This window comes from Chelonia mydas, chromosome 2 (genome assembly GCF_015237465.2).
Source record: "Chelonia mydas isolate rCheMyd1 chromosome 2, rCheMyd1.pri.v2, whole genome shotgun sequence".
NCBI classification, from domain to species: Eukaryota; Metazoa; Chordata; order Testudines; family Cheloniidae; genus Chelonia; species Chelonia mydas.
This window is the reverse complement of record NC_057850.1, coordinates 64,577,486-64,589,764: the sequence shown is the minus strand read 5'-3', so window position 1 is coordinate 64,589,764 and position 12,279 is coordinate 64,577,486. Positions and strand designations below refer to the sequence as shown.

At 43.7% G+C, this 12,279-nt stretch overlaps 1 protein-coding gene across 5 annotated transcripts in view; it reads right to left on the bottom strand.

Annotated features, from left to right (window-relative positions):
- TOX (thymocyte selection associated high mobility group box) overlaps window positions 1–12,279 on the bottom strand; it is a 268,267-nt gene that overhangs the window by 52,882 nt on the left and 203,106 nt on the right. For 4 of the 5 annotated variants that reach the window (XM_007059463.4, XM_037892568.2, XM_037892569.2 and 1 more), the window contains one exon: window positions 2,365–2,643. The exons of the other annotated variant lie outside the window; for it this stretch is intronic. In XM_007059463.4, the coding sequence (XP_007059525.1) occupies window positions 2,365–2,643 (279 nt within the window). The remainder of the gene's footprint in view (window positions 1–2,364; window positions 2,644–12,279) is intronic. 5 annotated transcript variants of the gene reach the window in all.

Below are 12,279 nucleotides of genomic sequence, written 5' to 3'. Positions count from 1 at the left end.
CAAAGCTGCTAAAGGCCAAGAGTCTGTCCCTTTAGTTGGCAGTTTCCCAGTAGTTTTTATTTGCAGTGTTGCTGTAGCAGGATACTAGAGAGAGAAGGTGGGGGGCGGGATATCTTTTACTGGACCAACTTCTGTTGGTGAGAGAGACAAGCTTTCGAGCTATGCAGACCTGAAGAAGAGGTCTTGTCTCTCTCACCAACAGAAGTTGGTCCAATAAAAAATATTACCTCACTCACCCTGGCTCTCCAATAGTTTTTAGGTAAATTATATTCATACACTAGTTATGATGTTGATTAATTAGACTCTCTCTGCTTTTATATAGGAACACTGGAATTATTATATTGTATCATCTAGCCCAGTGTCCTGTCTCCAACAGTGGCAAGCACCAGATCCTTCAGAGGAAGGTGCAAGTAAACCTACAGCAGACAGATGTGGGATAAGCTGGCCCCCATGAAGATCTCATTCTAATCCCAAATAGAAATCAGTTTAAACAGTGAATCATGTGGTTTTATATAACTTCCAATTTTTTTTTTTTTACTAACATTAACTATTATACCTTTGGAAGAATGCTAAGGTAACAGTAACATATCAATTTCTGTGTACTTAATAACTTTAATTCTGGTATATCATGCTTTCTTTTCCTGATCATTAAGCTAAGGATGGGAGAATTTTAAAGGGAGCTTCCATATTAGCATTACTTGTTTAAAACACAAATCCAGAATACATAAATAGACTTCAGTAGGAAAAAGACCCTATTTCTTTGTCTATAATACTCAATATTTCTTTCACTGTTATTGAAAATATTTGTTTTAATTTGAAATACCTGATTTAGTGAAATCAGAATCCTAGGCTTATCATAATGTGTTGTTATGAAAAATATTTCACAAATATGCCATTATTTTTGGAAAGGTTCAGTAGGAACAAGGACTGGAATAAAAGAAGATGGGATGACTTCATTACAGAATTGAGCTCCTAGATACTATCTTCTAGGGAAGCTGAGAGTCTCGGGATCTCACGGGCTCAATATGCAAATATATTTGAAAATTAACAGATGCTGCAAATATCTTATTTTACAAAGTGAAGGCTGTGCATGTTTATGTTTATATAAGTTTTCACGAGTGTGGGAGCAGTTCCTCACAACATTAAAAAGTATAACACATTCAAGAACTATTCAAAAACTAAGTTTGTGAAATCAAGGGAAAGTTCTGAAATAATACTTGTAATCAGAATTTATTCAGAACACAGTGAAATATATTTTGCCAATTACAGGATTATTTTACAGTTTGAGTCATGAAAAACATAAATATAACTCGAAAACAAATCAGACATACAACTCTTGACTGAATTATATTCCTCAGTGACTCACTTTGCCTCTGTTTGACATTCCTCCTACATCTTTGCAATGAATCCCAACTTTTTTCCCCATAAGAACCGGCAATGCTCACACCTATTACTGCTACCACATAACAGGCCTGTTAACATTCTCTAGTGATTAGAACACAGAGATGGGAGTCAGGACACCTCAATTCTTATCCAGACTCTGCTCCTAGCTCTTGTGCGATCTTGTGGCAAGTCACAACCTTTTTGTGCCTCAGTTTTCCTGTCTGCAAAATGGAGATAATACTCACCCACTTTTGCAAAGCACTTTGAGATTTTTGCACAAAAATGCTATCCAAATGATTATATTATTATATTTTATTATGTTTGTAGTGACACTAATGGGTGTAAAATGTACCATCATGAAGCACCAGTGCTACATACAATGTAAAGGCATGACGTCTATATAACCTTTCCAAGAAATGAATTTTAATGGTATTAGAAGATATTTTCCTATTCTTCTGTTCTGGTTGCTTTAGTCTTCTATTTACTCATCCTGCGGCCAAGTGCCAAACACTAGCAAACTGTACACACGATCCCATGCTTCCTTAGCAATAACTTGAGCCTTGACCTGGAACAAACGCACTTTGTATACATGAGAAAAAATTCAATTTTTATATTAAACTCCTGTAAGAAATATTCTCCTTTATTCTTTAGTTCACTATGCAGACCTTCCATTTTCCTCCTTCAGAGAAGTGTGATGTTGTTCACTCGTGTTGCTTTCAGGGCTGATTGGAGACTAGAAGATAGGTATAAGGTAAAAGCCAATCCTTTATTCACATCAGTTAGCCCCCTTATGCTTGTTGTAAAAATACCACATGCTACAGTATGTACCTCACTGACACGTCTCATTTGGATGACAGCAATTTATAAATTATAGCCTTCATAATTAAGGTACACATATGCCAAATAACACTTAGAGAGACTGATTCATTTAGCTAGTCCTAAAAACAGCCACCATTTGTTATTTCTAGTGCCTAACCATACCTTAGAGGTATCATCCCCTTCATCTTCATGGACTGAACTGGATGGTGAGGGAGTTGCAGACTTGCTTCCAGGTGGAGATGGAGAGTTATGGGGAACATTGTTTCCACCCATATTCAAACCAAGCTGAGCACTGAGCTGTGATTGGTTAATGGTAGTCAGCTGACCATGCTGCATCATTCCTGGCTGCCTAATTTCTGCAGGTTGAACCCTTGGTCTCATGGCTGCCATCTGAGGGTGGGAACTATATTGAGCTCCTTCTGCATTCCGTAAATCTTGCATCTACAAAAGGAAAATTGGAAAGCAATAATTTTCCATCATCATGCCATCATGTCCAAGTTCCCTTTGGCCTTAAAAGGAATCCCTGCTGATCTACAGGTTATTTCATATTTAAGAGAACTGGGAATATTTAATTCAAATGTATGAGGTGTAAGGAATACACAGAATAACTATACAGCCAACTTTTGCAGAACAGTGTTTATTATGGGCTAAATCATGAAGGCTCTTTTCAGCCCTTGGACAGGCAAAGCTCCCTTTGACTTTACTGAGAGTTTTTCCTGCATAGGGACTGAAGAATATGGCCCTTTGTTAACTGTCCTTTGGAACTGTCAAAAGTGAGTTTAAGAAATATAATAATACAAAACAGAGATGTCAGAATCTTGAATCAAAGTTCAAGAGGGTTCTTGTCCATCTTATGGAGATGAAGTTGAGCTGCCAAGTTTAGATCTAGATCTATATTTGACGAAAGTTCTAGGGAGTTGAACTTCTAGTACTAAGTCCAGTTTTACCTTGCCTAGAACTGCCCAAGACACGTTAATTTTTAAGATTCAGAAAACAGACTTAGGGCTCTATCAATAGGTGGATTAATTGACTAATGAACTGATTTGCTGCAACAGTCATATATGAACCTGAAACGCTAAAGCTGCAAGGTTGACAAATTTATCCATTTTACTATTTGGGTCACTGCTTTTTAGCATTAATGAGACTCATTTTTAATTCAAGCAATGAATTCAGTCTCTGCAAGGATTAGAATGAAAAGCATTGGAGGATGAAGCTCTTTACTTATCCAGAGGTCAAACGTACTATACACGGATACTATAAAGGATATCCCATAATGCTTATCCAATGTACTCAAACTCATAGCTTGAGATCAGACAACTACAGAGAGAGTAGCTCAGTTTCTACAGTTAGATGTTTTGGGGAGTGATTTAAAGTTGAAGTGGCAATTCAAAGCTGAAAATGAAATGGATATAGTTATCTTAGTCTCTATCATTAAAGCATGACGTATATATCTGGTGGAATTTAACAAAAATTACCAATGTACTAGTATCATTGCGCTAGGGAAAAAGTGATAACAGTCCAATCTACTAATATAACCATAGTTATTTTATGGATAGCCTTTTGTAGCATGTCACTCAATGATTTTTACTTTAGATTTATAACCCACCTCTCTCTTCCCCCCCACCCATGCACTTGTGTGTGTATGTGCATTCTCTCTCTCTCTCCGGGTAGCATACCAGCCTGTGAAATCCTTTTACAACAAGAAATTAGAATTGAACTGGGAACAAAACCCCAAGTATGATCGTTGCTATTTTTACATTATGGACAGAATAAGTGATTTTTCAAAAGGTTATTTATAGACTTGTGGATTGATTTGGTGTATTTTTTAGAGAGAGAATCATGCCAATAAATATCCTGGAATCGAGAATACTTGCTATTTTAAATTCATTTGTTGTCCTAAAAGATATCTGAAGTAGATTTTGACAGTACAACCTCTCTTAATACAGTCTTGGTACTGCTTTATGAATTAATATCTCTGGAATACAAAAGGTTTGTTAATACCCATAATTCAAGTTCATTCAATAACTAACCCATTGAAAAAAAAAACAGTGCACAGCATCAACTGAGAACTTGAATCTTGAAAACATTTATATTTTTAAAGATTGATACTGACTTTCTGCTCCCTTTTTACAAATACCAGCTTCCCTCCTAGTCAAACATATTAGCCTTGAAAGCTATCATTATCTCTGCCTCTAGCAGACAATCTATATCAAAACAGTTGTACACATAAAACAGTAACTACTTCTTGGCTGTATCTCTTCTGATCCAGCTGTTTCACTGAATAGCAGTTGGTGAATGGAGAACTGGAACATGGGTAGCCCTGAGGCCTTATTTGTTAATGTTACTCACCAGCTGCTGCTTTATGTGGTGTTAGCAGGCAAGGCTTGGAAGTTTGCCAGTTGCAGCAAGAACAAGGGAAAGTGAGGTATCTCTGAAACCCTTCCATTTACCCCTGTCTGTCATCTTTTGACACTGAACATTGTTGAGTGCGATCCCCAGGGCCACTGAGAAACACTGCTGGAGTTAAACTGTGAATAGAGCTTACACTACTCCTTTGTACACTATTTTTTTGGGTACCTCTCAGACAATCTAAGGAAACTACAGATAAGTGCTAAAAATAGACCCTTTTGACTTCACATATTAAAGGAGGCTGTAAAGGCAAAATAAGTCAATTTTTCATTAGAAATACTCTAACTATTGTAAAATGCACTATTAAAAAAACCTAAACAAGTATTTTTGTCAATGTTTCAAATGACCATGCAAGTATATGCCTCAGTGAAAGCCGGACACAAATTGAGTAATAATATCATGTTGTTTATTTTTACCTAAAATGTATTTGCTAACTGACAACATATCATTGGCCATCAAAACTGATTGGTTGTTAAAACCTCCCAGTCTTGCCACACTGATCATCAGAAGCAAGCTTCCCAAAGACCAGGACAAACCAACTCAAAGTGGCACTAGATCCTGCCAAAACAACAGATGCAAAACCTGCAGATACAGCTCCACTGCTACAAGGATCAACATGCCCCACAACACCCTTCAAGATTCATGGGTCTTACATTTGGCTATCACAACATGTGGTGTACATCAAATACCCCAACAACATTTATATGGGTGAAACCAGGCAATCATTACACTCTTGAATGAACTCACACAGAAAAATGATAAAAGAGAAAAAAAACCCAGATCACCCATGGGTGAACATGTTTCACAAAAAGAAAAGGAGTACTTGTGGCACCTTAGAGACTAACCAGTTTATTTGAGCATGAGCTTTCGTGAGCTACAGCTCACTTCATCGGATGCATAGCATATCGTGGAAACTGCAGAAGACATTATATACACACAGAGACCATGAAACAAAACTTCCTCCCACCTCACTCCCCCGCTGGCAACAGCTTATCTAAAGTGATCCTCAAGTAGAGCCATTTCCAGCACAAATCCAGGTTTTCTCACCCTTCCCCCCCCCCCCCCCCCCCACACACACATACAAATTCACTCTCCTGCTGGCAACAGCCCATCCCCCTTTGAAACCCCTCTTTATAATGCGCATGATAATCAAGGTGGGTCACCTCCAGCACTAATCCAGGTTTTCTCACCCCCCCCCCCACACACCCCCCTTTTTCCAAAAACCACACACACAAACTCATTCTCCTGCTGGCAACAGCTCATCTTACAATGTGCACAGCAATAATCCAAGTTTAACCAGAACGTCTTGGGGGGGGTTTTGCAGGAAAAAAAACAAGGGGAGACAGGCTACCTTGCATAATGACTTAGCCACTCCCAGTCTCTATTCAAGCCCAAATTAATAGTATCCAATTTGCAAATGAATTCCAATTCAGCAGTTTCTCGCTGGAGTCTGGATTTGAAGTTTTTTTGCTTTAAGATAGCGACCCTCATGTCTGTGATTGCGTGACCAGAGAGATTGAAGTGTTCTCCGACTGGTTTATGAATGTTATAATTCTTGACATCTGATTTGTGTCCATTTATTCTTTTACGTAGAGACTGTCCAGTTTGACCAATGTACATGGCAGAGGGGCATTGCTGGCACATGATGGCATATATCACATTGGTGGATGTGCAGGTGAACGAGCCTCTGATAGTGTGGCTGATGTTGTTAGGCCCTGTGATGGTGTCCCCTGAATAGATATGTGGGCACAGTTGGCAACGGGCTTTGTTGCAAGGATAGGTTCCTGGGCTAGTGGTTCTGTTGTGTGGTATGTGGTTGTTGGTGAGTATTCGCTTCAGGTTGGGGGGCTGTCTGTAGGCAAGGACTGGCCTTTCTCCCAAGATTTGTGAGAGTGTTGGGTCATCCTTCAGGATAGGTTGTAGATCCTTAATAATGCGTTGGAGGGGTTTTAGTTGGGGGCTGAAGGTGACGGCTAGTGGCGTTCTGTTATTTTCTTTGTTAGGCCTGTCCTGTAGTAGGTGACTTCTGGGAACTCTTCTGGCTCTATCAATCTGTTTCTTCACTTCCGCAGGTGGGTATTGTAGTTGTAAGAATGCTTGATAGAGATCTTTTTACGAATACAGACTAACACGGCTGTTACTCTGAAATGTTTCACAAAGCGAACACTCAATTCCTGACCTATCAGTTCTGATCCTCAAAGGAAACCTCCACAAAACCTTCAAAAGATGAGCCTAGGAGCTTAAATTAATAACTTTCCCAGACACTAAAAATCATGGATTTGGTAAAGACACTGGATTTATGGCTTATTACAACAACCTCTAACCGGCTAACCTTCCTTTATCCTACGATTGCAGAGGTGTTAATTGCCCACTACATCTTGAATGGTCTCTTGCAACATGTGTTAACTCATTATGCTTAACAATCTGTTACACCTTGTATTTGCTGTGACATACTGACGACCTTTCCCAGACCGGAAGAAGAGTTCTTTGTACCTCAAAGGCTTATCTCTTCCACCAACAAAGACATTACCTCACCCACCTTGTCTCTCTGGTTATTAACACCTCGTTATACAATCTGCACATAGCAAGAGCTATTGACACCCTATAATGTTTTGGATTTCAGATGCAATCAACTTTTCCTGTGAATTTTTAAAACACCTGGATATAGGTTTCCATTAACAACAGCTACAGTATTTCACTTACCTTTGCAGAAATGATTCAGAGTAGCAGCCATGTTAGTCTGTATCCGCAAAAAGAAAAGGAGTACTTGTGGCACCTTAGAGACTAACAAATTTATCTAAGGTACCACAAGTACTCCTTTTCTCTTTGCAGAAATATGAGTAAGAAACATGAAGAATGCCTTCTTACCCCGGTCTACACTACGAGCGTAGGTTGAATTTAGCAGCGTTAGATCGATTTAACCCTGTACCCGTCCACAAGACGAAGCCATTTACTTCAACTTAAAGGGATCTTAAAATCGATTTCTGTACTCCTCCTCCGATGAGGGGATTAGCGCTGAAATCAACCTTGCCGGGTCGAATTTGGGGTAGTGTGGTCGCAATTCGACGGTATTGGCCTCCGGGAGCTATCCCAGAGTGCTCCATTGTGACTGCTCTGGATAGCGCTCTCAACTCAGATGCACTGGCCAGGTAGACAGGAAAAGGCCCGTGAACTTTTGAGTCTCATTTCCTGTTTGGCCAGCATGGCAAGCTTCAGGTGAGTGCATATCTCGTCAGCAAGTGACCATGATGGAGTCCCAGAATTGCAAAAGAGCTTCAGCATGGACTGAACAGGAGGTACTGGATCTGATAGCTGTATGGGGAGACGAATCCGTGCTATCAGAACTCCATTCCAAAAGACGAAATACCCAAACATTTGAAAAAATCTCCTAGGGCATGAAGGACAGAGGCTATAACAGGGACCCGCAGCAGTGCCACGTGAAAATGAAGGAGCTCAGGCAAGCATAGCAAAAAACCAGAGAGGCAAATGGCCGCTCCAGTTCAGAGCCCCAGACATGCCGCTTCTGTGATGAGCTGCATGACATTCTAGGGGCTGCAGCCACCACTACCCCACCCCTGTGCTTTGACGCCGTCAATGGATTATCACACAACAGGGATGCGCTTTTTGGGGATGAGGAAGATGATGATGAGGAGGAGGTTGAAGATAGCGCACAGCAAGCAAGCAGAGAAACCATTTTCCCCAAGAGCCAGGAACTGTTTCTCACCCTGGGCCTGGAGCCAGTACCCCCCAAACCCACCCAAGGCAGGCTCCTGGACCTGCAAGGCAGAGAAGGGACCTCTGGTGAGTGTACCTTTGTAAATAAAATACATGGCTTAAAAACAAGCGTGTTTAATGATTAATTTGCGGTCAGTACAGCTACTGGAAAAGTCTGTTAATGTGTCTGGGGATGGAGCGGAAATCCTCCAGGAAATCTGCATAAAGCTCTCCTGGATGTACTCCCAAAGCCTTTGCAAAAGGTTTCTGGAGAGGGCAGCCTAATTCCGTCCTCCATGGTAGGACACTTTACCACGCCAGGCCAGTAGCATGTAGTCTGGAGTCATTGCAGAACAAAGCATTGCAGCGTATGGTCCCGGTGTTTGCTGGCATTCAAACAACATCCGTTCTTTATCTCTCTGTGTTACCCTCAGAAGAGTGATATCATTCATGATCACCTGGTTGAAATAGGGGAATTTTATTAAGGGGACATCAAAGGTGGCCGTTCCTGCTGGGTTGTGTGCCTGTGGTTGAACAGAAATCTTCCCCGCTGTTAACCACGTGGTGGGGGTAGGTGTGAAGCCATCATCCCAGAGAATTGGGTGTGTGTGGGGGGGTTAGCTGGGTTTGTGCTGCACGTTAACCTGAAAACCACAGCCCCTCCTTTTAAATTGCCAACCCATTTTAAATGGCCAACCTAATGGCTGCTTGGTAGGGGAAATGAGGGCGCTGCTGTTTGAAACCATTCCCACATGTTATGAAGGTTAAAGAAGCCAAAAGACTGTGGCTTACCACAGCTGCCTGCAAGCCGAATTCTGTTGCCTGCCGGCCCTGCATGTGTGATCTCTCACACCAAACCGGGAGACCCTCAATATAAGAGGCTAAATGTGACCTTGTACTGAATGTACATGTGCTATGTAATGTTAACAGCAAGGTTCACCCTGAAAGAGTCTACCCATTGTTCTCTAAAATGTGTCTTTTTAACTACTACTCTCCCTTTTTTTCCCCTCCCACAGCTGCAAATGTTTCAATGTTCCCCCTATCATCTCTGTCCCAGAGGCTAGTGAAGATTAGAAGGTGAAAATAAAGCACTCGTGATGAAATGTTCTCTGAGCTCATGCAGTCCTCCCACACTGAAAGAGCCTAGCAGAATGCGTGGAGGCAAGCAATGTCAGAGCCCAGGAAAGCACAATATGAACGTGAGGACAGGTGGCGGGTTGGAGACGATAGGTGGTGTCAGCTTGCTGACAGAAGGCAGGAGTCAGTGTTGAGGCTACTGGAGGATCAAACTGATGTGCGCTGGTGTATGGCCAGGAAAAGCAGGAAAAGCAGCATGAGCACAGACCCGCGCTACAGACCCTGTGTAACCAACCGCCCTCCTCCCCAAGTTCCACATCCTCCTCACCCAGACGCCCAAGAACGCGGTGGGGGGGCCTCCGGGCACCCAACCACTCCACCCCTGAGGACTGCCCGAGCAACTGAAAGCTGGCATTCAATAAGTTTTAAAGTGCAGTGTGGCCTTGTCCTTCCCTCCTCCTCCACCCCTCCCGGGCTACCTTGGCAGTTATCCCTCTATTTGTGTGATGACTTAATAAAGAATGCATGAATGTGAAGCAACAATGACTTTATTGCCTCTGCAAGCGGTGATCGAAGGGAGGAGGGGATGGCGGTTGGCTTACAGGGAAGTAGAGTGAACCAAGGGGGCGGGGTTTCATCAAGGAGAAACAAACAGAACTTTCACACTGTAACCTGGCCAGTCATGAAACTGGTTTTCAAAGCTTCTCTGATGCACGCCCTGCCCTCCTGTGCTCTTCTAACTGCCCTGGTGTCTGGCTGTGTGTAATCAGCAGCCAAGCGATTTGCCTCAACCTCCCACCCCGCCATAAATGTCTCCCCCTTACTCGCACAGAGATTGTGGAGCGCACAGCAAGCAGTAATAACAGTGGGAATATTGGTTTCGCTGAGGTCTAAACGACTCAGTAAACTGCGCCAGCGCACTTTTAAATGTCCAAATGCACATTCTACCACCATTCTGCACTTGCTCCGCCTGTAGTTGAACAGCTCCTGACTATTGTCCAGGCTGCCTGTGTATGGCTTCATGAGCCATGGCATTAAAGGGTAGGCTGGGTCCCCAAGGATAACTATAGGCATTTCAACATCCCCAGTTGTTATTTTCTGGTCTGGGAAGAAAGTCCCTTGCTGCCGCTGTTGAAACAGACCAGAATTCCTGAAGATGCGAAAGATGTACCTTTCCCAGTCATCCCACGTTGATGTTGGTGAAATGTCCCTTGTGATCCACCAGTGCTTGCAGCACCACTGAAAAGTACCCCTTTTGGTTTATGTACTCACTGCCTTGGTGCTCCGGTGCCAAGATAGGGAGATGGGTTCTGTCTATCGCCCCACCACAGTTAGGGAATCCCATTGCAGCAAAGCCATCCACTATGACCTGCACATTTCCCAGAGTAACTACCCTTGGTAGCAGAAGCTCAGTGATTGCGTTGGCTACTTGGATCACAGCAGCCCCTCACAGTAGATTTGCCCACTCCAAATTGATTCCCGACTGACCAGTAGCTATCTGGCATTGCAAGCTTCCACAGGGCTATCGCCATTCGCTTGTGAACTGTGAGGGCTGCTCTCATCTTGATATTCTGGCACTTCAGGGCAGGGAAAAGCAAGTCACAAAGTTCCATGAAAGTGCCCTTACGCATGTGAAAGTTGCACAGCCATTGAGAATCGTCCCAGACCTGCAACACTATGCGGTCCCACCACTTTGTGCTTGTTTCCTGGGCCCAGAATCGGCATTCCACAGCATGAACCTGCCCCATTACCACCATCATGTCCATATTGCCAGGGCCCATACTTTGAGAGAAGTCTGTGTCCATGTCCTCATCACTCTCCTCACCGCGCTGCCGTCGCCTACTCGCCTGAGTTTGCAGGTTCTGGTTCTGCATATACTGCTGGATAATGTGCGTGGTGTTTAGAACAGTCATAACTGCCATGGTGATCTGAGCGGGCTCCATGCTTGCCGTGGTATGGCGTCTGAAGGAGAGCAGAGGGGCAGCGGAAGCAGTGGGTGGATGACGATGCTGACAGCATTATGGTGCCCACACGGAAAAAGGTGTGAAACAATTGTTGGCCACTGCTTTCACGGAGGAGGGAACAAGGGGTAGGCTGGCAGCAGACGGTGCAGAACGACTGCTAGCTGTCATCGTCTCCTGGGTGCTCACGGTGCTGCTGACTGGGAGAGCAGCCTGAGGCAGAATGGCCCCCTCAGGGACTGAACTCACTACCCTGGGTTTAACAAGCCAATGCTCAAACCACTGAGCTATCCCTCTGCCAATATTCCAGGCAGGACTGAATCTCCAAGAGACAAAACTTAAAGAAGAGAATGACCTGAGTCACTCCCATTTATGTCCAGGCGTCCCTGACAGATCTCACCGAGGTCTGCCAGGAGCACCCATGTCTGCCCAGGCGCCCTGACCGACCTCACCGAGGCTGGCCAAGAGCACCCAGGAGACGACGAGGATGGCTACCAGTCGTAATGCACCAGCTGCTGCAACAAGGCAATGACCTGCTGCTGTGTAGCAATGCAATCCCAAGTCTGCCAGCACCCAGGCGATGTATGTTGATGGTGAGCTGAGCGGGCTCCATGCTTGCCGTGCTTTGGCGTCTGCACAGACAATCCAGGAAAAAAGGCGCGAAACAATTGTCTGCCGTTTCTTTCACGGAAGGGAGGGAGAGGAGGGGACCTGAGGACATGTACCCAGAACCACCCGCGACAATGTTTTTTGCCCCATCAGGCATTGGAATCTCAACCCAGAATTCCAATGGGCAACGGAGACTGTGGGAACTGTGGGATAGCTACCCACAGTCCAACGCTCCGGAAGTCGAAGCTAGCCTCAGTACTGTGGACGCACTCCGCCGACTTAATGGTCTTAAGTGGGGACACACACA